This window comes from Zosterops lateralis, assembly GCF_965231275.1.
Source record: "Zosterops lateralis genome assembly, chromosome: 32".
In the NCBI taxonomy this organism is placed as follows: domain Eukaryota; kingdom Metazoa; phylum Chordata; class Aves; order Passeriformes; family Zosteropidae; genus Zosterops; species Zosterops lateralis.
Genome location: NC_139792.1, coordinates 1,378,619 through 1,405,686, shown reverse-complemented (window position 1 = coordinate 1,405,686; position 27,068 = coordinate 1,378,619). Strand labels below are relative to the sequence as shown.

At 53.4% G+C, this 27,068-nt stretch overlaps 3 protein-coding genes across 5 annotated transcripts; all 3 read left to right on the top strand.

The window, feature by feature from the left end:
• The first annotated feature begins 1,115 nt into the window (after nucleotides 1-1,115).
• RAB5B (RAB5B, member RAS oncogene family) lies at nucleotides 1,116-10,010 on the top strand. Its single transcript, XM_083881215.1, has 6 exons — nucleotides 1,116-1,148; nucleotides 4,586-4,768; nucleotides 5,711-5,862; nucleotides 7,229-7,351; nucleotides 8,246-8,339; nucleotides 9,747-10,010. Exons 2-6 carry the CDS (start codon nucleotides 4,606-4,608, stop codon nucleotides 9,860-9,862), a joined length of 648 nt encoding a protein of 215 aa, XP_083737341.1. The 5' UTR covers nucleotides 1,116-1,148; nucleotides 4,586-4,605; the 3' UTR covers nucleotides 9,863-10,010.
• A 714-nt stretch (nucleotides 10,011-10,724) lies between these two features.
• On the top strand, nucleotides 10,725-13,167 carry LOC310921029 (uncharacterized protein; the record flags this gene model as incomplete). Of its 3 annotated transcripts, XM_083881116.1 has the most annotated exons (3): nucleotides 10,725-11,912; nucleotides 11,954-12,105; nucleotides 12,199-13,167. In XM_083881116.1, one exon carries the CDS (start codon nucleotides 10,725-10,727, stop codon nucleotides 11,670-11,672), a length of 948 nt encoding a protein of 315 aa, XP_083737242.1. In that variant the 3' UTR covers nucleotides 11,673-11,912; nucleotides 11,954-12,105; nucleotides 12,199-13,167. The 3 variants fall into 3 exon arrangements, with proteins under 3 accessions (XP_083737242.1, XP_083737243.1, XP_083737241.1); XM_083881117.1 differs by having other exon boundaries at nucleotides 10,725-11,797; nucleotides 12,024-13,167; XM_083881115.1 differs by having other exon boundaries at nucleotides 11,954-13,167.
• A 436-nt stretch (nucleotides 13,168-13,603) lies between these two features.
• On the top strand, nucleotides 13,604-23,500 carry SUOX (sulfite oxidase). Its single transcript, XM_083881108.1, has 5 exons — nucleotides 13,604-13,618; nucleotides 13,712-13,792; nucleotides 14,291-14,483; nucleotides 15,885-17,057; nucleotides 23,200-23,500. Exons 2-5 carry the CDS (start codon nucleotides 13,758-13,760, stop codon nucleotides 23,452-23,454), a joined length of 1,656 nt encoding a protein of 551 aa, XP_083737234.1. The 5' UTR covers nucleotides 13,604-13,618; nucleotides 13,712-13,757; the 3' UTR covers nucleotides 23,455-23,500.
• The last annotated feature ends 3,568 nt before the right edge of the window (nucleotides 23,501-27,068 follow it).

Sequence of the window (27,068 nt, the reverse complement as noted above, 5' to 3'; positions counted from 1 at the left end):
CCCCCTTGTGGTTTTTTGGAAATTTTTTTGTAATTTTGTGCAAAATTTTATAATAAAATTGTCCTGGTTGGGTTTTTTTTTTTATTTGGGGGGGGGGTTGGGAGGGGTGTCATTGTCACCTCTGGGGTCACCCAGAATGTCCCCAAAATGTCCCCAAGACCCCCCAAATGTCCCTAAATCCCTCCCAGGGGTCCCCAAAATGTCCCCAAACCCCTCTCAGATGTCACCGAACTCCTCCCAAATGTCCCCAAAATGTCCCCAGGACCCCCAAAATGTCCCCAAATCCCTCCCAAGTGTCCTCAGACTCCTCCCAAATGTCCCCAGGACCCCCTTAAGTGTCCCCAGGACTCCCAAAATGCCCCCAGGACCCTCCCTGGTGTCCCCAGGATGCCTCAGATGTCCCCAAGACTCTCCCAGGTGTCCCTAAATCCCCCAAAATGTCCCCAGAACCCTCCTAAGTGTCCCCAAGACCCCCTTGAAGGTCCCCAAACCCTCGCAAATGTCCCCAAATCCCTCCCAAATGTCCCCAAATCCCTCCCAAATGTCCCCAAGACCCTCCCAGGTGTCCCCCAAGCCCCGCCCCATGGTGGTTCTCAGACCACGCCCCCTGCTCATAGCTCCGCCCCCTTTATGGCCCCGCCCATCGCACGATCGGAGCGCTGATTGGTTCGCCCTGGCCCCGCCCCCCAGCGCCAGCTCTCCCGGCGGCCCCCGCTGTCAATCACAGCCAGCGCCTCCTCTGATTGGGCGAAGCTTCATCTCCGCCTCATCATTGGTTGATGCCGCCGAGGGGTTCCGCCCCTTCAGTCACCTTATTTGTTGTCCGTCCCGCCCTCCCGCGCGTCTCCGCTTCTCATTGGTTGTCCTCCTTATCACTCACTTTAAGCACCACCCACTCGTTGCCTTTCCTCCTTCCTATTGGCCGCCCTCACCCTTCCCTCCTATTAGCTACCGTGCTGTCTATTCCCCTTTCTTCCTTTCCTATTGGCCGAGCCGGGCGGGGCGTCTCCCTCCTCTTTTCCCATTGGCGGAGCCTTAAGGCGGGCTCTGCTCCGATTGGTCGATGCCCGTCTTAATCCCGCCCCCTGCGTGAGGGGCTTGGCGGAGCCGCTGTTTGTGCGCTGGGGCCGCGCCGGGAGCGCCCGGAGGTACCAGGGGGACCCTGAGGGGGCCCTGAGGGGGCTCTGAGGGGCTCCGGGGGCTCCGGGGGCACCAAAGAACCGGGGGGGACCGCGCCGGGCCCGCCCTGAACCGCTGAGGGCTCTGAGGGCGGGACCCCCCCGGGTGGGCGGTTTGGGGAAGGGGATTCAGCCCTGAGGGAACCGCAGTGGCCTCACCCCGGGCGGGGGGTCCGGGCTGGGAGCTCCCCGAGGGTGTCGGGGTTTGGTGGGGTTGGGTTTGAGGGGAGCGGCTCTGCTTCGTTGTGAGGGGGAATTCTCATTTTAAGGGTTTTTTTTTGGCCCTTTCCTCATTATCCTCTGTTTTGGGGTGGTTTTAATACTCCCGTCTCATTATTGGGTGTTTTCCTCCCTATTTTGGGGTGGGTTTAACACCCCCTCATCATTATTTGGGTGTTTTTTTCCTACTTTGGGGTGCTTTTAACACCCCCTCCTCATTATTTGAGTGGTTTTTTCCTATTTTGGAGTAATTTTAACACCCCTTCTTCATTATTGGGGTTTTTCTCCCCGTTTTAGGGTGATTTTAACACCCTCTCCTCATTTTGGGGGTGTTTTTCACCCTCATTTCTATTTTGGGAATATTTTCCTCACAGTTTTTGGGAGTTTTTTTCCTTTCCCTTCCCCATTTGGGGTTCTCTGGGATTTGGGATTCCCTCAGGATTTGGGATTCCCTCAGAATTCGGGATTTATTTTTTGGGATTTTCAGAACAGTCTGGTCCAGAATTTGGGAAATTCTCCTCCCCCACAGATCCCAAGAATTTGGGATTTTCCAGAATTTGGGGGATTCCCCTGGAGGTTTGGGATCCCTCAGGATTTGGGATTCCTTGGAATTGGAGTTTCCCCCTCCAAAATTTGGATTCCCTGGAATTTGGGATCCCTCATAGTTTGGGATCGAGGCTCACCCAGGATTTGGAATTCCTTAGAATTGGAGTTTCCCCCTCCAAAATTTGGATCCCCTGGAATTTGGGATCCCCTGGAATTTGGGATCTCCCTCAGAGTTTGGGATCCCCTGGGTGGATCCCACAGCCTGTGCTGTCCCAGGGGGTGATCCCATTCCCAAATATTGATCCCAGTGGGTTGATCCCAGTGAGGTGATCTCATCCCCAAATGTTGATCCCAGTGGGTTGATCCCAGTGCAATGATCCCATTCCAGTGTAATCCCATCCTGAGGGGTCTGATCCCATCCTGGAGGGTTGATCCCAATGGGGTGATCCCATCCCAGTATGATGATCCCCTATTTCTCTCCACGGGATCAGCAGGGCCAGCCCATCCCAGTATGATGATCCCATCCCAGTTGGGTTATCCCAGTATGATGATCCCATCCCAGTTGGGTTATCCCAGTATGATGATCCCATCCCAGTGTGCTGATCCCATCCCAGTGTGATAACCCCATATCTCTCCCCCAGGACCAGTGGGGCCAGCCCATCCCAGTATAATGATCCCAGTATGCTGATCCCATCCCAGTATGACAATCCTTATTTTCCTCCACCAGGATCAGCAGGGCCAGCCCATCCCAGTATGATAATCCCAGTATGATGATCCCATTGACCCCATTCCAGTATGATAATCCCAGTGTGCTGACCCCATCCCAGTATACCAACCCCATATCTCCCCCCCAGGATCAGTGGGGCCAGCCTGTCCCAGTATGATGATCCCAGTATGACAATCCCCTATTTCCCCCCAGGATCAGCAGGCCGGCCCATCCCAGTATTTTAATCTCAGTATACAGATCCCATCCCAGTATGACAATCCCACATTTCCACGCAGAATCAGCGGGGCCAGCCCATCCCAGTATGATGACTCCAGTATGCTGACCCCATCCCAGTGTGATGATCCCATCCCAGCTGGGTTATCCCAGTGTGCAGATCCCATCCCAGTATAATGATCCCAGTATACAGATCCCATCCCAGTTGGGTTATCCCAGTGTGCAGATCCCCTCCCAGTATAACCCCATATCTCCCCCCAGGACCAGCAGGGCCAGCCCGTCCCAGTGTGCAGATCCCATCCCAGTATGATAATCCCCTATTTCCATGCAGGATCAGCAGGGCCAGGCAGTCCCAGTGTGCTGATCCCATCCCAGTATGGTGATCCCATCCCAGTTGGGTTATCCCAGTATACAGATCCCATCCCAGTGTGCTGACCCCACCCCAATATAACCCCATATCCCCCTTAGGACCAGCAGGACCAGCCTGTCCCAGTGTGCTGATCCCATCCCAGTTGGGTTATCCCAGTATGATGATGCTGTCCCAGTATAATGGTCCCAGTATGATGATCCCAGTATACAAACCCCATCCCAGTACACAGAGCCCATCCCAGTATACAGACCCCATCCCAGTATGATAATCCCAGTATGAAGATCCCATCCCAGTATGCTGATCCCAGTGTGCTGACCCCATCCCAGTATGATGATCCCAGTACACAGAACCCATCCCAGTGTGGTGATCCTGTCCCAGTATGATAATCCCAGGATACAGACCCCATCCCAGTATAACCCCATATCTCCCCCCAGGATAAGCAGGGCTAGCCCATCCCAGTATGATGATCCCATCCCAGTATGATAATCCCAGTACACAGACGTCATCCCAGTATGACAATCCCAGTATACAGACCCCATCCCAGTATGACAATCCCAGTACACAGAGCCCATCCCAGTATGCTGATCCAGTATACAGACCCCATCCCAGTATGATGATCCCAGTATGCTGACCCCAGCCCAGTATACAGAGCCCATCCCAGTAGGATAATCCCAGTACACAGAGCCCATCCCAGTATGATGATCTCACTATGATGATCCCATCCCAGTATGATGACCCCAGTATACAGATCCCATCCCAGTATGACGATCCTGTCCCAATATGATGACCCCAGTGTGCTGATCCCAGTACACAGAACCCATCCCAGTATGATGACCCCATCCCAGTATGACAATCCCATATTTCCCCCGCCAGGATCAGCAGGGCCAGCCCATCCCAGTATGATAATCCCAGTACACAGACTCCGTCCCAGTATACAGATCCCATCCCAGTATGATGACCCCAGTATACAGACCCCATCCCAGTATGCTGATCCCAGTATACAGACCCCATCCCAGTATGACGATCCTGTCCCAGTATGACGATCCCAGTATGCTGACCCCATCCCAGTATGACAATCCCAGTATACAGACCCCATCCCAGTATGCTGACCCCATCCCAGTATGACAATCCCAGTATACAGACCCCATCCCAGTATGCTGACCCCATCCCAGTATGACAATCCCAGTATACAGACCCCATCCCAGTATGCTGACCCCATCCCAGTATGACAATCCCAGTATACAGACCCCATCCCAGTATACAGACCCCATCCCAGTATACAGACCCCATCCCAGTATGCCAATCCCAGTATAACCCCGTATCCCCCCCCAGGATCCCAGCGGTGTGGGGCCATGGCCGGCCGCGGGGCCCAGCGCCCCAACGGGCACTCCCAGCCCAGTAAGATCTGCCAGTTCAAACTGGTCTTACTGGGAGAGTCGGCCGTGGGCAAGTCCAGCCTGGTGCTGCGCTTCGTCAAGGGCCAGTTCCACGAGTACCAGGAGAGCACCATCGGAGGTGAGAGGGGTCCCAAAGGGGTTTGGGGGGTCCCAAAGGGGTTTGGGGGGGTTCCAGACGGGTTTGGGGGGGTCCTAAAGGGGTTTGGGGGGGTCCTAAATGGATCTGGGGCAGTCCTGGGTGGGTTTGGGGTGATTTCTCAGTGAGTTTTGTCAAGGGACAAAATACCAGGAGAGCACCATTGGTGATTAGCCCAGATCTGGGGATCCCAAAGGGATTTAGGGGACCCCAAAGGGGTTTGGGGGGTCCTAAAGGGATTTAGGGGACCCCAAAGGGGTTTGGGGGGGTCCCAGAGGGGTTTAGGGGGTCCCAGAGGGGTTTGGGGTGCAGGGAGAGCTTTGTCAGGGGACAGTTCCACGAGTACCAGGAGAGCACTGTTGGTGGTGAGGCCAGATCTGGGGATCCCAGGGAATCCTAAAGGGATTTGGGGGATCCCAAAGGGGTTTGGGGGATCCCAAAGGGATCTGGGACCAGCCAGGGTGAGATCTGAGGTGCAGGAAGGGCTTTTTGGAAGGGTTTGGGACACCCTGAGGTGTCCTTGGGCAGTCGGGGGCCACCCTGGGGTGTCCCTGGCTGGATTTGGTGACAGAGTGATGCTTCTCTGGGTGTGTTGGTGACACTGTGGTGACACTGAGGTGACTCTGGTGACACTCTGGTGACACTTTCTGCCGTCCCCAGCGGCGTTCCTGACCCAGTCCGTGTGCCTGGACAGGTTTGGGGTGCAGGGATGGCTCTGTGGCTGGGCTGGTGACACTGTGGTGACACTGAGGTGACACTTTTTGCTGTCCCCTGTCCCCCCAGCGGCGTTCCTGACACAGTCCGTGTGCCTGGACAGGTTTGGGGTGCAGGGATGACTCTGTGGCTGGGCTGGTGACACTGGTGACACTGAGGTGACCCAGGTGACACTGAGGTGACACTTTTTGCTGTCCCCTGTCCCCCCAGCGGCGTTCCTGACGCAGTCCGTGTGCCTGGACGACACCACGGTGAAGTTTGAGATCTGGGACACGGCGGGGCAGGAGCGGTACCACAGCCTGGCCCCCATGTACTACCGGGGAGCCCAGGCTGCCATCGTGGTCTACGACATCACCAACCAGGTATGGGGGGCTCTGGGGGGGATTTGGGGGTCTCAGGAGGGGTTGAGGGGGGTCTCAGGAGGTACTACAGGGGAGCCCAGGCTGCCATCGTGGTCTACGACATCACCAACCAGGTATGGGGGGCTTTGGGGGGAATTTGGGGGTCTCAGGGGGGCTTTGGGGGGATTTGAAGGGTTCTGAGGGGTCTTAGCAGGGTTTTGAGGGGGTTCTGAGGGGTCTCAGGAGGTACTGCAGGGAAGCCCAGGCTGCCATCATGGTCTACGACATCACCAACCAGGTCTGGGGGGTCCTGGGGGTCTCAGGGGGGTCTTGAAGGGGTTCTGAGGGGTCTCAGGGGGTCCTGAGGTGTTTAGGAAGGATTTGAGGGGGATTTGGGGGTCTCAGGGGGGGTTGAGGGGGGGTCTCAGGGGGTACTACAGGGGAGCCCAGGCTGCCATCGTGGTCTATGACATCACCAAACAGGTCTGGGGGGCTCTGGGGGGGCTTTGGGGGTTTCAGGGGGGTCCTGAAGGATTTTGGAGCAGTTCTGGGGGGGATTTGGGGGTCTCAGAGGGGTTTTGAGGGGGCTTTGAAGGGTTCTGAGGGGAGAATTTTGGGTTCAAAGGGGTTTTGGGGGGGTCTCAGAGGGTACTACAGGGGAGCCCAGGCTGCCATTGTGGTCTATGACATCACCAACCAAGTCTGGGGGGGATTTGGGGGTCTCAGGGGGGTTTTGGGAGGAAATTTGGGGGGTTTGGGGGTCTCAGGGGGTCCTGAGGTGTTTTAAGGGGGATTTAGGGGTGTCCTGAGGGATTTTGGGGCAGTTCTGGGGGGGATTTGGGGTTTTGGGGGGGGGGTCTCAGGGGGTATTGCAGGGGAGCTCAGGCTGCCATCGTGTTCTACAACATCACCAACCAGGTTTGAGGCAGATTTGGGGGTCTCAGGGGATTTGAGGAGGGGTCTCAGGGGTCTCAGAATATTTGGGGAGGGGTCTCAGGGGTCTCAGAATATTTGGGGAGGGGTCTCAGCCCAAATCCCCCTCCCCAGGTAAACGTTTACCCAGGGCTGGGTGAAGGAGCTGCAGGTGGAGTCTCAGATCTCTCAGGAATTTTGAGGAGGGGTCCCAGGGAGGATTGAGGATTTGAGGAGGGGTCTCAGGGAATTTGAGGAGGGGTCTGAGGGAATTTGGGGAGGGGTCTCAGCCCTCTCCCCTCCCCAGGAGACGTTTGCCTGTGCCCAGGCCTGGGTGAAGGAGCTGCAGGGATGGGTCTGACAATCTCAGATCTCTCAGGATTTTTGAGGAGGGGTCTCAGGGGATTTGAGGAGGGATCTCAGGGGATCTCAGGATATTTGGGGAGGGGTCTCAATCCACAATCCCCCTCCCCAGGAGACGTTTGCCCGGGCCCGGGGCTGGGTGAAGGAGCTGCAGCGCCAGGCCAGCCCCAGCATTGTCATCGCCCTGGCCGGGAACAAGGCGGACCTGGCCAGCAAGAGGATGGTGGAGTATGAGGTAAAGGGATTGGGGTTCACTGGGGTTTTATTGGGGTTTTATTGGGATTTTTTGGGGGAATTTATAGGGATTTTTTTGGGATTTTTTAGGAAATTTTTTGGGGATTTTTTTTGATTTTTTTTTTTAATTTTTAGGGGAATTTACAGGGGTTTTATTGGGAATTTATAGGGATTTTTGGGAGATTTTTTTGGATTTTTTTGAGGATTTTATTGGGATTTTTGGGGATTTTATTGGGATTTTTTGGAGATTTTTTGAGGATTTTTTTGGGGGATTTTATTGGGATTTCTTAGGATTTTTGGGGGGGTTTTTTGGGGACTTTACTGGGCTATTATTGGGATTTTGGGGGGATTTTTTTTGAATTTTTTTTATTTTACAGGGATTTTTTGGGATTTTTGTGGGAATTTACATGGTTTTTTTTTTTTATTTGATTGGGATTTTTTGAGGTTTTTTTGGGAGTTTTATTAGGATTCTTCTTTTGAGTTTTTGGGGAATTTTATTGGGATTTTTGGGGATTTTTTTATTATTTTATTGGGATATATTGGGATTTTATTGGAATTTTTTTTTAATTGAGGTTTTTTGGGATTTTATTGGGATTTTTGGGGGATTTTTTACGGTTTTGGGGGGTTTTATTGGGATTTTTTTTTTTTTTAAATTTTTGGGGGGGATTTTTGGGGGGAATTTACAGGAAATTTTGGGGGAATTAATTTCGGATTTTTTTTTTTTTTTTTTTTTTTTTTTTTAGTGGATTTTACTAGGATTTTATTTCTGGTGTTTCTGGGTGTTTTTTGGGGCATTTCTGGGTTTTTTTGGGGTATTTCTGGGTGGGTTTTTTTATTATTTCTGGTTGTTTTTTGGTGCATTTCTGGGCGGTTTTTAACCCTTTCCTTGCCGCAGGAAGCCCAGGCCTACGCTGATGACAACAGCCTGCTCTTCATGGAGACCTCGGCCAAGACAGCCATGAATGTCAACGACCTCTTCCTGGCCATCGGTGAGGGGGGACTTTGGGGGGTCCTGAGGGGTTTTTGGGGGGGTCTGGAGGGCTTTTTGGGGGGCTCTGAGGGGTTTTGGGGGAAACCTGAGGGGTTTTGGGGGGTCCTGAGGGGATTTCGGGGGTCTCAGGGAGGTCTGGAGGGGTTTGGGGTGTCCTGAGGAGTTTTGGGGGGGTCCTGAGGGGTTTTGGGGGGTCTCAAGGGGGTCTGAAGGGATTTGGAGGGTGTTTCAGAGAGCTCGGGGGGGTTTTGGGGGGATCCTGAGGGGTTTTGGGGGGTCTCTGAGGGGTTTTGGAGGGTCCTGAGGGGTTTTGGGGGGTCTCTGAGGGGTTTTGGAGGGTCCTGAGGGGTTTTGGGGGGGTCCTGAGGGGATTTGGGGGGTCTCAGGGAGGTCTGGAGTGGTTTGGGGGGTCTCTGAGGGGTTTTGGGGGGAACCTGAGGGGTTTTGGGGGGGTCCTAAGGGGATTTGGGGGGGTTCTGGGGGGGGGTTTGGAGGGTCCTGAGGGGTTTTGGGGGGTCTCAGGGAGGTCTGGAGGGGTTTGGAGGGTGTTTCAGAGAGGTCTGGGGGGGCTCAGGGGGGTTCTGTGCGGTTTTGGGGGATTTTGAGGGGTCTCATGGGGGTCTGGGTGGGCTCTGAGGAGTTTTGGGGGGGTCTCTGAGGGGATTTGGGGATGTCCTGAGGGGTTTTGGGGGGAACCTGAGGGGTTTTGAGGGGGCTCTGGGGGGTTTTTGGAGGGTCCTGAGGAGTTTTGGGGGTGTCTCAGAGGGGTCTTAAAGGGTTCCAGGGGGTTTCAGAGGGTTCTGAAGGGTTTTGGGGACTTCTGAGGGGTCTCAGGGGGTTCTCAATGGGGTTCTGAGGGGTTTGAGGGGGTCTCAAGGGGGTCCTGAGGGTTTTCGGGGTGTCTCAGAGGGGTCTCAGGGGTTTTCTGGGGGAGTTTGGAGAATCTCAGAGGGGTCTCAAACCACCCCAAATAATCCCAAACCACCCCAGACCATCCCAAGCCATTCTAAACCGTTCCAAACCATCCCAAATAACCCCGAATGATCCCAAACCATCCTGAACAACCCCAAACCATCCCAAATCATCCCAAATAACCCCAAACCATCCCAAGCCATTCTAAACCGTTCCAAATCACCCCAAATCATTCCAAACCATCCCAACCACCCCAAACCATCCCAAATCATTCTGAATAACCCCAAATGGACCCAAACCATCCCAAAAAACCCCAAATAACCCCAAACTATCCCAAATAACCCCGAACGATCCCAAACCATCCTGAACAACCCCAAACCACCCCAAATAACCCCAAACCATCCCAAATCAACCCAAATAACCCCAAACCATCCCAAATCATTCTGAACAACCCCCAAACCACCCCAGATAACCCAAATTTCCCCATTTCCAGCCAAGAAGCTGCCAAAGACGGAGCCGCAGAGCACGAGCGGGGCCGGGGGCCGGGGCCGGGGCGTGGACCTGAGTGAGCAGAGCCCGCAGGGCCGGGGCCAGTGCTGCACCAACTGAGGGGTCTGCTGGGATCTAATGGGATCTGCTGGGATCTACTGGGGTCACAGACAGGATCCAGCCAGGACTGAACCCAAATCCATCCAGGATCACAGCCTGCAGGGTCAGTGCTGCACCAACTGAGGGGTCCTGGGGGATCCAATGGGATCCAGCCCAAATCCAGCCAGGACTGAACCCAGATCCAGCCTACAGGGCTGCAGCAGCTGAAGGATCCCACAGGATCCACTGAGAGCCACTGGGATCCAGCCAGAACTGAACCCAAATCCATCCAGGATCACAGCCTGCAGGGTCAGCACTGCACCAACTGAGGGATCCATTGGGATCTACTGGGATCTGGCCAGGATTGAACCAGGATTGAACCCAGATCCAGCCCACAGGAACTGAGGGATCCACTGGGAGCTGCTGGGATCCACTGGAGTCCAGCCCACAGGGCCACTGCCAGTGCTGCAGTGACTGAGGGATCCACCAGGATCCACTGGGATCCAGCCCAGATTCCAGTGGGGATTCCAGCCCACATCCCAACCCAAATCCCAGCCAGGAACCAGCCTGGATTCCACCAGATCCCAGCCCAGATCCCCACCCTGGGACTCTCCCCAGCACTTTCTGAAGCTTCCAAGGCTCCCCCTCAGCTCCAGATCCCGCCTGGATCCTCCAAATCCCACCCAGCTCCACCAGATCCCTCCTGGCTCCACCAGACTCCACCAGGATCCTCCAGATCCCTCCCGGATCCTCCAAACGGCTCCTGGATCTTCCAGATCCCACCTGGATCCTCCAAACAGCTCCTGGATCCTCCAAACAGCTCCTGGATCCTCCTAAACCCTCCTGGATCCTTCAAAAGGTTCCTGGATCCTCCAGACTCCACATGGATCCTCCAAACTCCTCCTGGATTCACCAGATCTCACAGAGATCCTCCAGATGGCTCCTGGATCCTCCAGATGGCTCCTGGATCCTCCAAACAGCTCCTGGCTCCGCCAGATCCCTCCTGGATCCTCCAGACTCTTCTTGTATCCTCGAGGCCCCACCTGGCTCTTCCAAACGGCTCCTGGATCCTCGAGATCCCTCCTGGATCCTCCAAACGGCTCCTGGATCCTCCAAACGGCTCCTGGATCCTGCAGAACCCTCCTGGATCCTTCAAAAGGCTCCTGGATCCTCGAGATCCCTCCTGGATCCTCCAGACTCATTCTGGCTCCACCAGATCCCTCCTGGCTCCTCCAAACGGCTCCTGGATCCTGCAGATCCCTCCTGGATCCTCCAGACTTCTTCAGGATCTTCCAGATCCCTCCTGGATCCTCCAAACGGCTCCTGGATCCTGCAGATCCCTCCTGGATCCTCCAGACTTCTTCAGGATCTTCCAGATCCCATCTGGATCCTCCAGACTCCTCCTGGCTCCACCAGATCCCTTTTGGATCCTCCAAACGGCTCCTGGATCCTCCAGACTCCTCCTGGCTCCACCAGATCCCACCGGATCCCTTCCCCAGATCCCCGAGGCAGCGGGGCCGGCCTGGCTGGGACTGGACTCATGAGGATCCCCCGGGGGGCCTCGGACACTCAGATCCCCCCTGGATCCCCCGTGGATCCCTGTCCTGGGATCTGGGGATCCCTCAGCCCCCCCAGGGTGGATTTTCCAGCCCCCCAGGGTGGATTTTCCTGCCCAGTCCTCGCGGTCCCTGCCCAGTTGTGCCCGTTCCCCCTCGGGGACAGCGGCCGCAGTGTCCCCGTGTCCTCCCCTGGGGGGTCCCAAAGTGCCTGGGGACAGCTGGGGACACTCAGGGGACACTGTCCTGGGAGCTGGGGTGGGCCTGGGGGGTGATGGCCCTCACAGGGATGTCCCCATGGTCATCACAGTGATGTCCCCAAGGTCGTGGTCACCCCACAGGGATGTCCCCTCAGTGACTTTGCTGTGGTCGCTCCACCTCAGCCATGGTCACCCCACAGGTGACAGTGATGTCCCCTGAGTGACCTCAGCTGTGGCCACCTCACGGGGATGTCCCCATGGTCATGATCACCACAGGGATGTCCCCTCAGTGACCTCGGCCATGGTCACTCCCCAGTGATGTCCCCTCAGTGATTTTGGCCGTGGTCACCCCACAGTGATGTCCCCTCCTGTCCTGGCCATGGCTGTGACATCCCCGTGGTCATCCCGGCTGTGGTCACCTCACAGGGATGTCCCCAACGGTCCTGGCCGTGGTCACCCCCCGGTGACATCCCTGGGTGACCCCAGTGGTGACATCAATGTCCCCTCAGTGACCCCAGTGGTGGCCTCAGTGTCCCCTCAATGACCCCAGTGGTGGCCTCAGTGTCCCCAGGTGATCCTGGCCCCCAGTGACGTCCCCCAGCTGGTCCCAGTGGTGGCCTCAGTGTCCCCTGAGTGACCCCAATGGTGGCCTCAGTGTCCCCAGCTGGTCCCAGTGGTGGCCTCGATGTCCCCAGGTGACCCCAGCCCTCAGGTGCCACCCCCTGTCCCCTCCCAGTGTCCCCCAGTTTGTCCCTGTCCCCTCCCAGGGCTGTCCCTGTTTGCACTTTATGGTCAATGGTGTCCCCTCAGTGTCCCCTCAGTGTCCCCTGGATGTCCCCTCAGTGTCCCCAGGGGTGGCAGCGAGGGGACAACGAGGGGACATCGGTGCCACCCCCCTGCCCTTTGTCCTTGTCCCTTGTGGACCTTCAGTGTCCCCAAAATTTGGGACACCCCAGAGCGGTGACACCCCAAAATTTGGGGACACCAAAGTGGTGACACCCTGAATTTGGGGACACCCCGAATTTGGGGACACCAAAACGGTGACACCCCAAAATTTGGGGACACCAAAACGGTGACACCCCAAAATTTGGGGACACCAGAGTGGTGACACCCAGAATTTGGGGACACCCCGAATTGTCCCCTCAGGCCCAGGGGGTGGCACCTGTGGGGTGGAGGGACCTGGTCCCGTATGAAGCCCCTGGGGACACCTTGGGGGCACCTTGGGGACATTCCTGGGGTCACTCCTGGTTCTCTGGGTTTGGTGACATCGATGTCCCCAAACCCTCCATGTCCCAGCCCTGGACCAAACGGGGACACTGCAGCTCTTGTCACTCTTTTATTTTTCTTTTATTTCTCCAGCTTTTTTTTTTTTTTTTTCTTTGATTTTCTTTAATTTTATTTCATTTTATTTTATTTTTTTCTTTCCTTTTGCTTGGGGAAGCTCCTCCCTCGCGGTGAAAAATAACAAATCGTGGTAACCACAACGCCGGGTCGCTGATTTACCCATGTATTTAATGTAAAGTAAAACAAAACAAGAAAAAAAAAAAAAAAAAAAAAAAAAACTGAACAAGGACAAAAAAAAAACTAAAAAAAAAACCAAACCAAAAATTCCCAATTTTTTGTGTGCTCAGGGAGGCGACAACATCCGGTGCCAGCAACCGCTGCGGCCCTGCCCTGATAACGCTTATCAGAGCTCGCAGCTGCCTGGCACCACCTGGGGAAGTGTTTTTTTCCTTTTTTATCCCGTTTTTCCCCCCAAAATTCCCGGTGGGGAAATTTCAGCAGCGGCGTTGCCCTTTTAAATCCGCGTGGCCGCTTTAAGACCCCCCTTGATTCTTCCATTGGCGTTGCCCCTTTAAGGCGGAGCTGGTGGGGCCCACCCTGAGCGAGCCGCGCCCACCTTGGCCCCCGTTAAAGTAAACAGAGGGGGCGTGGCCAGGCGGGTCCAGGCCACGCCCATCGCTGCTCTCTTAAAGCGGCCGCGCCCGCAGGGACGTCGCGGGAGCGGAACCGTTACGCAGGTGCGCGGGGGGGACAACCGGGACAGGGCTGGGGTTACCGGGGGACAGAACCGGAGCCCCGGAGGTCCCTGATTGTCGCTTTTCCCCCGGCAGTGTCACCAGGGCCGTGTCCCGGCCCCAGCCGCGCTCTCCCGCCGCGATGCTGCTGCTGCTCCGGGCCTTGGGCGGCCGCAGGTAAAAATCATTCCCTTCTGTGTCCCCCCAGGTGTCCCCCCCAGTGTCCCCCCGGTGTCCCACCAATGTCCCCTCCCAGTGTCCCCTTGGTTCCCCCCAGTGTCTCTTCCCATTGTCCCCCCGGTGTCCCCCTCTGTGTCCCTCCCCAAGGTCCCCCCAGTTTCCCCCTCTGTGTCCCCCCCATTGTTCCCCCCAGTGTCCCTTCCCATTGTCCCCCCGGTGTCCCCCCCCATTGTCCCCTCTGTGTCCCTCCCCAGTGCCCCCCCATTGTCCCCCCCCAGTGTCCCCCCCAGTGTCCCCCCAATGTCCCCTCAGTGTGTCCCCCGGTGTGTCCCCTCTGTGTCCCCCCAGTGTCCCCCCAATGTCCCCCCCGTGTCCCCCCCCCCCATTGTCCCCCCATTGTCCCTCCATTGTCCCCTCCATGTCCCCCCCGGTGTCCCTGGGGTGTCCCCCCATTGTCCCCGGTGTGTCCCCGCAGTGACCCCGCTGTCCCCGCAGGCTCCCGCCGCTGTCCCGGGGCTGTTCCCGGGTGGCCGCCGGTATTTCGGGGACCCCCCCGCCCCCGGGGGGGGGACAGCGGGGACAGACCCCCCCGGGGAGGGGACAGCGGGGACACCGAGGGGCCGCCCCGGTGCTGGCGGCGCTGCTCGGGCTCGGGGCTGTGCTGGCCTACGGAGAGCGGCGGCGGAGGGTGAGCGACACCGGGGACACCGGGGGTGGTGGCACCGAGGGGACACCGGGGACACCGGGGACACCGGGGGTGGTGGCACCGAGGGGACACCGGGGACACCGGGGACACCGGGGGTGGTGGCACTGCGGGGACACCGGGGTTGGGGTAGGGGGGGTTGGAGCCCCAGGGCAGGAGGCGGCCCCCGGAGGGGCGGATCCCGGGCAGAGGTGACACGGGGACAGCGGGGACTCTGAGCGGGGATGGCACCGGGGGGCGGGTCCTGGGGAAGGGGGGGTGGCACCGGGACAGGGGGATCCCCGGGCCGAGGTGGCACCAGGACAGCGGGGACCCGGGATGGGGATGGCACCGGGAAAGGAGGCCCCGAGATGGGGGGGGCATCAGGAAAGGGGGTCCTGGAGAAGGGGTGACTCCAACTTTGGGGGTCCCAAGGAAGGAGTGACCCCAGGAATGAGCTGACCCCAGCCCAGAGGGTCCCGGGGATAGGGGGACACCGGGGAAGGGGTGACACCAGCCCAGGGGGTCCTGGGGAAGGGATGACCCCAGGGATCCCAGCCCAAGGGTCACCCCAATCTAGGCGGTCCCAAGGAAGGGGTGACACTGGGGATGGGGTGAACCCCAGCCCAGGGGGTCCCAGGGAAGATGTGACACTGAGGATGGCGTGGCCCCAGCTTTGGGGGTCCCAAGGGAAGGGGTGACACTGGGGAAGGGGTGACACCAGCCCAGGGGGTTCTGGAGAAGAGATGACCCCAGCTCAGGGGGTGCCAAGTAGAGGGTGACCCCAGCTTTGGAGGTCCCAAGGAAGGGGTGACCCCAGCCCAGGGGGTCCTGGGGAAGGGGTGACCCCAGGGATGAGGTGACCCCAGCCCAGCAGGTCCCAAGGAAGGGGTGACACCAGGGATGGGTGACACCAGCCCAGGGGGTCCCCAGGGATGGGGTGACCCCAGCTTTGGGGGCCCCAAGGAAGGGGTGACTCCAGCCCAGGGTGACCCCAGCCCAGGGGTCCCAGAGAAGGGGTGACACTGGGGATGGGGTGACAGCAGCACAGATGGGTCCCAAGGGAAGGGAGTGATCCCAGCCCAGGCAGTCCTGGAGAAGGGTGACCCCATCCCAGGGTGACACCGGCCCAGGGGGTCCTGGAGAAGGGGTGACCCCAGCCCAGAGTGACCCACCCCAGGGGGTCCCCGGGAAGGAGGTGACCGATCCCAGGGGATCCCGAGGGAAGGGGTGACCCCAGCCCAGAGTGACCCACCCCAGGGGTCCTGGGGAAGAGGTGACCCATCCCAGGGGATCCCGAGGGAAGGGGTGACCCCAGCCCAGAGTGACCCACCCCAGGGGGTCCCCGGGAAGGAGGTGACCCCACCCCAGGTGTCCAGGGCCCCGCTGACCCCCCTGTCCCCGCAGACCGCGCAGGCCGCCCGCGCCCCGCCGGCCCCGCAGTACCCCCGGTACACCCGGGCCGAGGTGTCCCAGCACCGCAGCCCCAGCGACCGCGTGTGGGTCACCCACGGCTCCGACGTCTTCGACGTCACCGACTTCGTGGAGCTGCACCCGGGGGGACCCGACAAGATCCTGCTGGCGGCCGGGGGGGCCCTGGAGCCCTTCTGGGCCCTCTACGCCGTGCACAGCCAGCCCCACGTCCTGGAGCTGCTGCAGGAGTACAAAGTGGGCGAGCTGAGCCCCGAGGAGGCCGCTCCACCCCCGGGGGACACTCAGGACCCTTTTGCCGGGGACCCCCCTCGCCACCCGGCGCTGCGGGTGAACAGCTTGAAGCCTTTTAACGCCGAGCCTCCCCCGGAGCTGCTGACACAGAGTTTCCTGACCCCCAACGAGCTTTTCTTCACCCGTAACCACCTCCCGGTGCCCTCGGTGGAGCCGGGCTCGTACCGGCTGCGCGTGGAGGTGCCTGGAGGCCGCTCCTTGTCCTTGTCGCTGGCCGAGCTTCGCCAGCGATTCCCCAAACACGAGGTCACGGCCACCCTTCAGTGTGCCGGCAACCGCAGGTCCGAAATGAGCCGCGTCCGGCCCGTCAAAGGCCTGTCCTGGGACATCGGGGCCATCAGCACCGCTCGCTGGGCCGGCGCCCGCCTGCGCGACGTGCTGCTGGCCGCCGGCCTGGCCAACAAAGACGGCCAAGAGTGGCACGTTTGCTTCGAAGGTTTGGACGAGGACGCTTCGGGGACTCGGTACGGAGCGTCCATCCCGCTGGAGAGGGCCATGGACCCCCGGGCCGAGGTGATTCTGGCCTACGAGATGAACGGGCAGGAGCTGCCCCGCGATCACGGCTTCCCCGTGCGCGTGGTGGTGCCCGGCGTGGTCGGCGCGCGGAGCGTCAAGTGGTTGAGGAGCGTCGAGGTGTCGCCGGCGGAGAGCCCCAGCCATTGGCAGCAGAACGACTACAAAGGGTTCTGCCCCTCGGTGGATTGGGATTCGGTGGATTTCCAGAAGGCTCCGGCCATCCAGGAGCTGCCGGTGCAGTCGGCCATCACCGAGCCGCGCCCCGGCGCCGCCGTGCCCGAGGGGGAGATCACCGTCAGGGGATACGCCTGGAGCGGCGGAGGAAGGGAGGTCATCAGGGTGAGACATGGCGGGGAAAATATGGGGAAATGGGGGGGAAAAATGGGGAAATGGGGTGCGAAAAATGGGGATGGATGGGGAAATGGGGTGGGGAAATTTGGTGGGGAAATGGGGTGGGAAAAATGGGGAAATGGGGTGCGAAAAATGGGGGATGGATGAGGAAATTTGGTGGGGAAATGGGGTGGGAAAATTGGGAAATGACGTGGGAAAATGGGGTGGGGAAAGTGGGATGGATGGATGGATGGATGGATGGATGGATGGATGGATGGATGGATGGATGGAGGGATGGGAAAAAGGAAATGGGGAAAGGGGAACAGATGGGGAATGGGGAAATGGGGTGGGAAAAGGGGGATGGATGGGGAAATAGGGTAGGAAAATAAGGAAATGGGGTGGGAAAAGGGGGTAGGGAAAAGGGGGAAATGGGGCGGGGAAAGGCAGTGGGAAAATAGGAAAATGGGGTGGGAAAAATAGGGTGGGAAGATGGGGTGGGGAAAGGGAGACAAGGAAAGGAGATGGGGAATGGGGAATGGATGGGAAAATGGGACGGGGAAAGGGGGATGGATGGAGGGATGGATGGATGGATGGATGGATGGATGGATGGATGGATGGATGGATGGATGGATGGATGGATGGGAAAAAGGAAATGGGGAAAGGGGGACGGATGGGGAATGGGGAAATGGGGTGGGGAAAAGGGGGATGGATGGGGAAATAGGGTAGGAAAATAAGGAAATGGGGTGGGAAAAATGGGTATGGGTGGGGAAATGGGGTAGGAAAATAGAGAAATTGGTTGGGAAAAGGGGGTGGGAAAAGGGGGAAATGGGATGGGAAAAATGGGGTGGGAAAAGGGGGAAATGGGATGGGAAAAATGGGGTGGGAAAAGGGGGAAATGGGGTGGGAAAAATGGGGTGGGAAAAGGGAGATGAAGAAAGGGAAATGGGGAAAGGGGATGGGGAATGGATAGGAAAATGGGGTGGGAAAATGAAGTGGGGAAAGGGAGATAGGGAGAGGAGATGGGGAACGGGGAATGGATGGGAAAATGGAGTGGAAAAAAATGGGAAATGGGGTGGGAAAAATGGGGTGGGGAAAGGGAGACAAGGAGAGGAGATGGGGAACGGGGAATTGATGGGGAAAGGGGGATGGATGGGAAAATGGGGTGGAAAAAGGAGATGAGGAAAGGGGAATGGACAGGAAAAGGGGTAGGGAAAGTGGGATGGGTGGGAAAAAGGGGATGGGGAATGGGGGATGGATGAGGAAAAGGGGATGAGGAATGGGAGATGGATGGGAAAATGGGGTGGGAAAATGAGACGAAGAAAGAAGGGTGGAGGGGAAAATGGGATGGGAAAACGGGGATGAGGAAGGGGATGGATGGGGAAAGGGGTGGGAAAGGGGAATGGGGAAAGGGAGATGGGGAAAGGGGGATGGAGGGGAAAATGGGGTGGGGAAAGGGGAATGGATGGGGATAGGAAAATGGGGAAAAGGAGATGGGGAGAGGGGAATGGGAAAAGGAGAATGGACAGGAAAAGGGAGATGAGAGCAGGGGATGGGTGGGAAAATGGGGTGGGAAAAGGGAAATGGGGAACAGGGAATTGATGGGAAAAAGGAGATGGGGAGAGGGGAATGGGTGGGAAAAGAGGGACAGATGGGAAAGAGGTGGGAAAAAGAAAATAGGGAAAGGGGGATGGACGGGAAAATGGGGTGGGAAAAGGGGATGGACAGGAAAAGGGAGATGAAGAAAGTGGGATGGGTGGGAAAATGGATGGGAAAATGAGGTGGGAAAATGGGGTGGGAAAAGGGAGATGGGAGCAGGGGACGGACGGGAAAATGGGATGGAATGTCTGGGAAAAGTGAGTGAAATAATCCCCAGGATGAGCAGATGGAATTTCTGGGAATTGTGGGGGTGGAGTGGCCAGGAAGAGTGGGAGGATTCACCAGGGGAAAATGGGATTTATTCCAGGGAAAAGTGGGCAGGAAAAATGAAATTAATCACCAGGAAATCCTGGTGGGATCGCTGGGAAAAGGGGGTGGAATCGCTGGGATAAGTGGGTGGAATTTTTATTTATATATATCTACAACTAATTTCAAATTAATTTTAATTTTATTTTATTAATTAATATTTGGGATATGTATATATATAGTAGTATAAATACAACTAATATAAAATTAATTTTAATTTTATTTTATTAATTAATATTTGGGATATGTATATATATATATGGTAGTATAAATACAACTAGTTTTTAATTTATTTTTATTTTAATTATTAATTTATTAATTAATATTTGGGATATACTATATAATAATAGACTACTATAGCAATAAAATGTGTAACTTAATGACCAGCACAGCAATATAATAGATAACAGCTTAAATAATATAACACATTAATTTAATGATTTACTAACAATCAATATATCTGTATAGTTAATATAGATATATAGTTAATAAACCATAATATAAATAATAATAATAACACAGTTTTAACTTAATAACACACTGCTCTATGTTAATTAGCACTAATTACCTCTGCTCATCCCTGGCAGGTGGACTGATATTATATAGCAGTATAATTATTTAATAATGATCAATAGATCTGTATGATACCATAATATAAATATGAATATAAAGTAAATATGAATATGAAATAATATGAAATAATATAATATGAAATAATGTAATATAATACAATACAAAATAATATAATAAAATATGAAATAATATAATATAATATACAATATAATATAATATAATATAATATAATATGAAACAATATAATACAATATAATATAATACAATACAATACAATATATAATATAATATAATACAATATAATATAATACAATATACAACATTTTATTAAATATAATAGAAATAATACAATAATAACACTGCAATAACACACTGCTCTATGCTAATTAACGCTAATTAACGCTAATTAGCTGTCCCCATCCCTGGCAGGTCTGTGGATGGGATATATCAATATATAATAACAATAATTTAATAATGATCGATATATCCATATATCAATACAATAATAATTATAACACAATAATAACACAATGATACCACAATAACAAGCACATTGCTCTATGTTAATTAGTGCTAATTAGCTGTTCCTGACAGGTGAGTGTGTCTCTGGACAGGGTACAGCAATTTAGTAATGTAAAAATGATCAATATATCCATAGAGCAATAGAATATAAATAACAGAATAATAATACAATAATAACACACTGCTCTGTGTTAATTAGTGCTAATTACCTGTGCCCATCCCTGTGTCTGGACAGGGTATTATCAGTATAATAATATTAATAATAATGATCAATATATCCGTATAGTACCACAATATAAATAATACAATATAAATAATACAACAATAACACAATAATTACACAATGTTTTATCTAATTAACACTAATGACCCACCCTGCAGGTGGAAGTGTCTCTGGACAAGATATAGCAATATAATAATTTAATAATAATCGATATATCCGTATAGCAATACAATATAACCAATACAACAATAACACAATAATAACATATTGCTCTATGTTAATTAACACTAATTACCCCCCTGTCCCGCAGGTGGATGTGTCTCTGGACAGGGTATACCAATATAATAATGTAATAATAATAATCAATATACCCATATAGGAATACAATAGAAATAACAGAATAATAACACAATAATTACACAGTGGTTTATGCTAATTAACACTAATTACCCCTCCTGGCAGGTGGACGTGTATATCAGTATAATAATATTAGTAATAATAGTCAATATATCTATATAGCCATACAATATAACCAATACAATAATAACACAATAACAACACAATATTCTATGTTAATTAACACTAATTACCCCCTGTCCCACAGGTGGACGTGTCTATGGACAGGGTATATCAATATAATAATGTAATAGTGATCAATATATACATATAGCAATACAACATAACCAATACAACAATAACACAATAATAACATATTGCTCTATGTTAATTAACACTAATTACCCCCTATCCCACAGGTGGACGTGTCTATGGACAGGGCATATCAATATAATAATGTAATAATGACCAATATATCCATATAGCAATACAACATAACCAATACAACAATAACACAATAATAACATATTGCTCTATGTTAATTAACACTAATTACCCCCTATCCCACAGGTGGACGTGTCTATGGACAGGGCATATCAATATAATAATGTAATAATGACCAATATATCCATATAGCAATACAACATAACCAATACAACAATAACGCAATAATAACACACTGCTCTATGCTAATTAGTGCTAATTACCCCTCCCTCCCTGGCAGGTGGATGTGTCTCTGGAAAGGGTATAGAAATACAATAGTAATACCAATGATCAATATATCTATATAATAACGCAATATAAGTAATACAATATAACCAATACAACAATAACATAATAACAACACACTATTCTATGCTAATTAACACTAATTACCCCCTGTCCCGCAGGTGGACGTGTGTATCAGTATAATAATATTAGTAATAATAATCAATATACCCGTATAGCAATACAATATAACCAATACAACAACAACAGTATAATAACACAATACTCTATGTTAATTAGTGTTAATTACCCCTCCTGCAGATGGACGTGTCTATGGACAGGGTGTATCAGTATAATAATATTAGTAATAATAGTCAATATACCCATATAACAATACAATATAAACAACACAATAATAACACAATAACAACACAATATTCTATGCTAATTAACACTAATTACCCCTCCCGCCCTGGCAGGTGGACTCTGGACAGGGTATATCAATATAATAATATTAGTAATAATAGTCAATATACCCATATAGCGATACAATATAACAATACAACAATAACACAATAATAACATATTGCTCTATGCTAATTAACGCTAATTACCCCCCTGTCCCGCAGGTGGATGTGTCTATGGACAGGGTATATCAATATAATAATATTAGTAATAATAGTCAATATATCTATATAGCAATACAATAGAACCAATACAACAACAACAGTATAACAACACACTATTCTATGCTAATTAACACTAATTACCCGCCTTTCCCGCAGGTGGACGTGTATATCAGTATAATAATATTAGTAATAATAATCAATATATAGCAATACAATAGAACCAATACAACAATAACACAACAATAACACAATGTTTTATGCTAATTAGCACTAATTACCCCTGTCCGGCAGGTGGATGTGTCTATGGACGGGGTATAATAATAATAATAATAATAATAATAATAATAATAATCAGTATATCTATATAGCAATACAATATAACAATACAACAATAACACAATAACAACACAATATTCTATGCTAATTAACCCTAATTACCCCCTGTCCACAGGTGGACGTGTGTATCAGTATAATAATATTAGTAATAATAATCAATATACCCGTATAGCAATACAATATAACCAATACAACAACAACAGTATAATAACACAATACTCTATGTTAATTAGTGTTAATTACCCCCTGCCCACAGGTGGACGTGTCTATGGACAGGGTCTATCAGTATAATAATATTAGTAATAATAGTCAATATACCCATATAACAATACAATATAAATAACACAATAATAACACAATAACAACACAATATTCTATGCTAATTAACCCTAATTACCCCTTTCCTGCAGGTGGACGTGTCCCTGGACAGGGTATATCAGTATAATAATAATAATAATATTAATAATAATATTCAATATACCCGTATAGGAGTACAATAGAAATAACAGAATAATAACACAATAATAACGTATCGCTCTATGTTAATTAACACTAATTACCCCCCTTTCCCACAGGTGGACGTGTATATCAGTATAATAATATTAGTAATAATAATCATTATATAGCAATACAATAGAACCAATACAACAACAACAGTATAATAACACAATACTCTATGTTAATTAGTGTTAATTACCCCTCCTGCAGGTGGACGTGTCTATGGACAGGGTATATATCAATATAATAATATCAGTAATAATAGTCAATATACCCATATAGCAATACAATGGAAATAACAGAATAATAACACAACAATAACATATTGCTCTATGTTAATTAGTGTTAATTACCCTCCCTGCAGGTGGACGTGTCCCTGGACGGCGGGCGCACGTGGCAGGAGGCGGAGCTGTGCCCGCGCCCGCAGCGGGGCCGCGCCTGGGCCTGGGCGCTCTGGGAGCTGCGCGCGCCCGTGGCCGCGGGGGCGCGCCTGGAGCTGGTCTGCAAGGCCGTGGACAGGGGGTACAACGGGCAGCCCGACAGTGTGGAGGGGATCTGGAACCTCAGGGGGGTCCTGAGCAACGCCTGGCACCGGGTCCCCGTCACTGTCACCCGCTGAGTGTCACTGTCACCCGCTGAGTGTCACTGTCACCCACTGAGTGACATTGGGGACATCCATTGGGGTATGGGGGACATGGGGGTATTGGGGTATCAATGGGCAGCCCGAGGGCGTGGAGGGGATCTGGAACCTCAGGGGGGTCCTGAGCAACGCCTGGCACCGGGTCCCCGTCACTGTCACCCGCTGAGTGTCACTGTCACCCGCTGAGTGACACTGGGGACATTGGGGACACCATTGGGGTATGGGGGACATGGGGGTATTGGGGTATCAACGGGCAGCCTGATAGTGTGGAGGGGATCTGGAACCTCAGGGGGGTCCTGAGCAACGCCTGGCACCGGGTCCCTGTCACTGTCACCCGCTGAGTGTCACTGTCACCCGCTGAGTGACACTGGGGACATGGGGGACATTGGGGACATCATTGGGGTATGGGGGACATGGGGGTATTGGGGTATCAACGGGCAGCCCAAGGGCGTGGTGGGGATCTGGAACCTCCAGGGGGTCCTGAGCAACGCCTGGCACCGGGTCCCCGTCACTGTCACCCGCTGAGTGACACTGGGGACATTGGGGACACCATTGGGATATGGGGGACATTGGGGATATCAGGGCATTGGGGACACTGGGGACACAGTGGGGTCATGAGCCATGCCCAGCACTGTGTCCCCATCACTGTCACCCGCTGAGTGACACTGGGGACATCATTGGGGTATTGGGGACACCATTGGGGTATGGGGGACATTGGGGACATCACGGCATTGGGGACATTGGAGACATCAGGGACAGAGGGGACATTGGGGACATCACAGCATTGGGGACAGAGGGGACACTGGGGACATTGAGGACACAACAGGGTCCTGAGCAACGCCTGGCACTGGGTCCCCATCACTGTCACCTGCTGAGGGACATTGGGGACACCATTGGGGTATTGGGGACACCATTGGGGTATTGGGGACACCAGGGACAGAGGGGACACTGGGGACATTGAGGACACAACAGGATCCTGAGCAACGCCTGGCACTGGGTCCCCATCACTGTCACCTGCTGAGGGACATTGGGGACACCATTGGGGTATTGGGGACACCATTGGGGTATTGGGGACACCAGGGACAGAGGGGACACTGGGGACATTGAGGACACAACAGGATCCTGAGCAACGCCTGGCACCGGGTCCCCATCACTGTCACCCGCTGAGGGACATTGGGGACACCATTGGGGTATTGGGGACATTGGGGCATCAGGGGCACTGGGGACATCAGGGACATTGGGGGACACTGGGGACATTGAGGACACAACAAGGGTCCTGAGCAATGCCCAGCACTGTGTCCCCACCACTGTCACCCACTGAGTGACACCACGGGGACACCGGGGATCCCTGGAGATCAACGGGGTCTCTGTGGATCCCAAAGGGTCCCATGGCCCCAAAGGGTCCCACAGACCCCAAAGGGATTTTATGGACCCCAAAGGCCCCTGCAGCCCCCAAGGTCTGATGACCCCAAAAGGTTCCACAGACCCCAAAAGGGTTTTATGGTCCCTGAAGTGACCCAAAGGGTCCTACAGTCCCCGGGTTCCATTGACCCCAAAACATTCCACAGACCCCAAAAGGATTTTATGGACCCCAAAGCATTCCACAGACCCCAAAAGGATTTTAGGGTTCCCCCCCACAAAAAGGAGTTTATGGACCCCAAAGAGTTTTACAGACCCCAAAATGATTTTATGGCCCCAAAAGGATTTTATGGACTCCAAAGGGTTTTGCAGACCCCAGAAGGATTTCATGGACTCCAAAAGGGTTCTGGAGACCCCAAAAGGGCTCTGGAGACCCCAAAAGGATTTTATGGACCCCAAAAGGGTTCTGGAGACCCCAAAAGGGTTTCACAGACCCCAAAAGGGCTCTGGAGACCCCAAAGGTTTCCGTGGCCCCGGGAATTCCTGCAGCAGCCCCACAGCTCGAAGGTCAGCGGGGTTTTATGGCCCCGAGGGTTTTATGGCCTCTTTTATGGCCGCGGGTTTTTTCTGGCCGGGTTTTACAGCCCCATGTGTGAAAGTGCCTCCTGCCATAAAGATTTGGGAACTTTTTATGGGTTTGGTGCCTTCCTGGGGCAACGAGGGCACGGCGGGGTGGGGGGGCAGGTCTGGGATCCCCTATAGGGCCCCCTGACCCTAAATAACCCCTGATCCTATAGGGCCCCCTGACCCTAAATAACCCCTGGATCCCCTATAGGGCCCCCTGACCCTAAATAACCCCTGGATCCCCTATAGGGCCCCCTGACCCTAAATAACCCCTGATCCTATAGGGCCCCCTGACCCTAAATAACCCCTGGATCCCCTATAGGGCCCCCTGACCCTAAATAACCCCTGGATCCCCTATAGGGCCCCCTGACCCTAAATAACCCCTGGATCCCCTATAGGGCCCCCTGACCCTAAATAACCCCTGGATCCCCTATAGGGCCCCCTGACCCTAAATAACCCCTGGATCCTATAGGGCCCCCTGACCCTAAATAATCCCCAATCCTATGGGAACCCATGGGACCCCTTGATCCTATAGGACCCCATAGTACCCCATGGCATGATGGGACCCTCTGATCCTAAACAACCCCCTGATCCCATGGGACCCCCTGACCCTAAATAACCCCTTGACCCTATGGGACCCCTCCTGATCCTAAATAATGCCCTGACCCTAAATAACCTCCTGTTCCTATGGGACCCCCTGGCCCTAAATGACCCCCTGGCCCTAAATAACCCCCTGATCCTATGGGAACCCATGGGATGCCTTGATCCTATAGGATCCCATGGCATGATGGGACCTCCTGATCCTATTGGATCCTATTGGACCCCATGGGGCCCCCTGGCCCTATAGAGCCCTGTGACCCTGACCCTAAATAAACCCCTGAGTCTATGGGACCTCCTGACCCTAAATAACCCCTTGACCCCATGGGACCCTTTGGTCCTATAGGGCCCTGTGACCTTGTGGGACCCCCTGACCCTAAATAATGCCCTGACCCCAAATAACCCTTGACCCTATAAGGACTCCCTGCCCTGTTATCGATCCCCGTTTATCAATCCACGTTATCAATCCCCTTCTATCAGTCCCCGATTACCAATCCCCGATTACCAATCCCCCATTATCAATCCCCCATTATCAATCCCCAGTTATCAATCCTCCGTTATAAATCCCCGTTATCAACCCCCATTTATCTATTCCCATTATCAATCCCCGTTTAATCAACCCCTGATTATCAATCCCTGAGCATCAATCCCTGATTATAAATCCCCATTTATCGATCCCCCTTATCAAATCCGCCGTTATCAACCCCCGCCCCATCGACTCACTCGGCGCTCCCCTCTCGATCCTCTCGTCGCTCTTCCCTCTCCCCTTCCCCATCGATTCTCTCTGCGCTCTCCTCCTCTCCCCTCCTCCCTGCCATCGACTCTCTCTGCGCTCGGCCGCGGCCTGCCGGGGCCGGAAGTGGCCGGGGGGGGGGCCCGGGGCCTCCTCAGGAGCCGCCGCCGCCTCCGCGCCCGGGACCCCCCGGGACCCCCAACCGGGACCCCCGAGCCCCCCCCCAGCCCCGGGGGGCCCTCCCGAGCCGGTGAGAGAAACGCGGGGAGGGAGCGCTGGG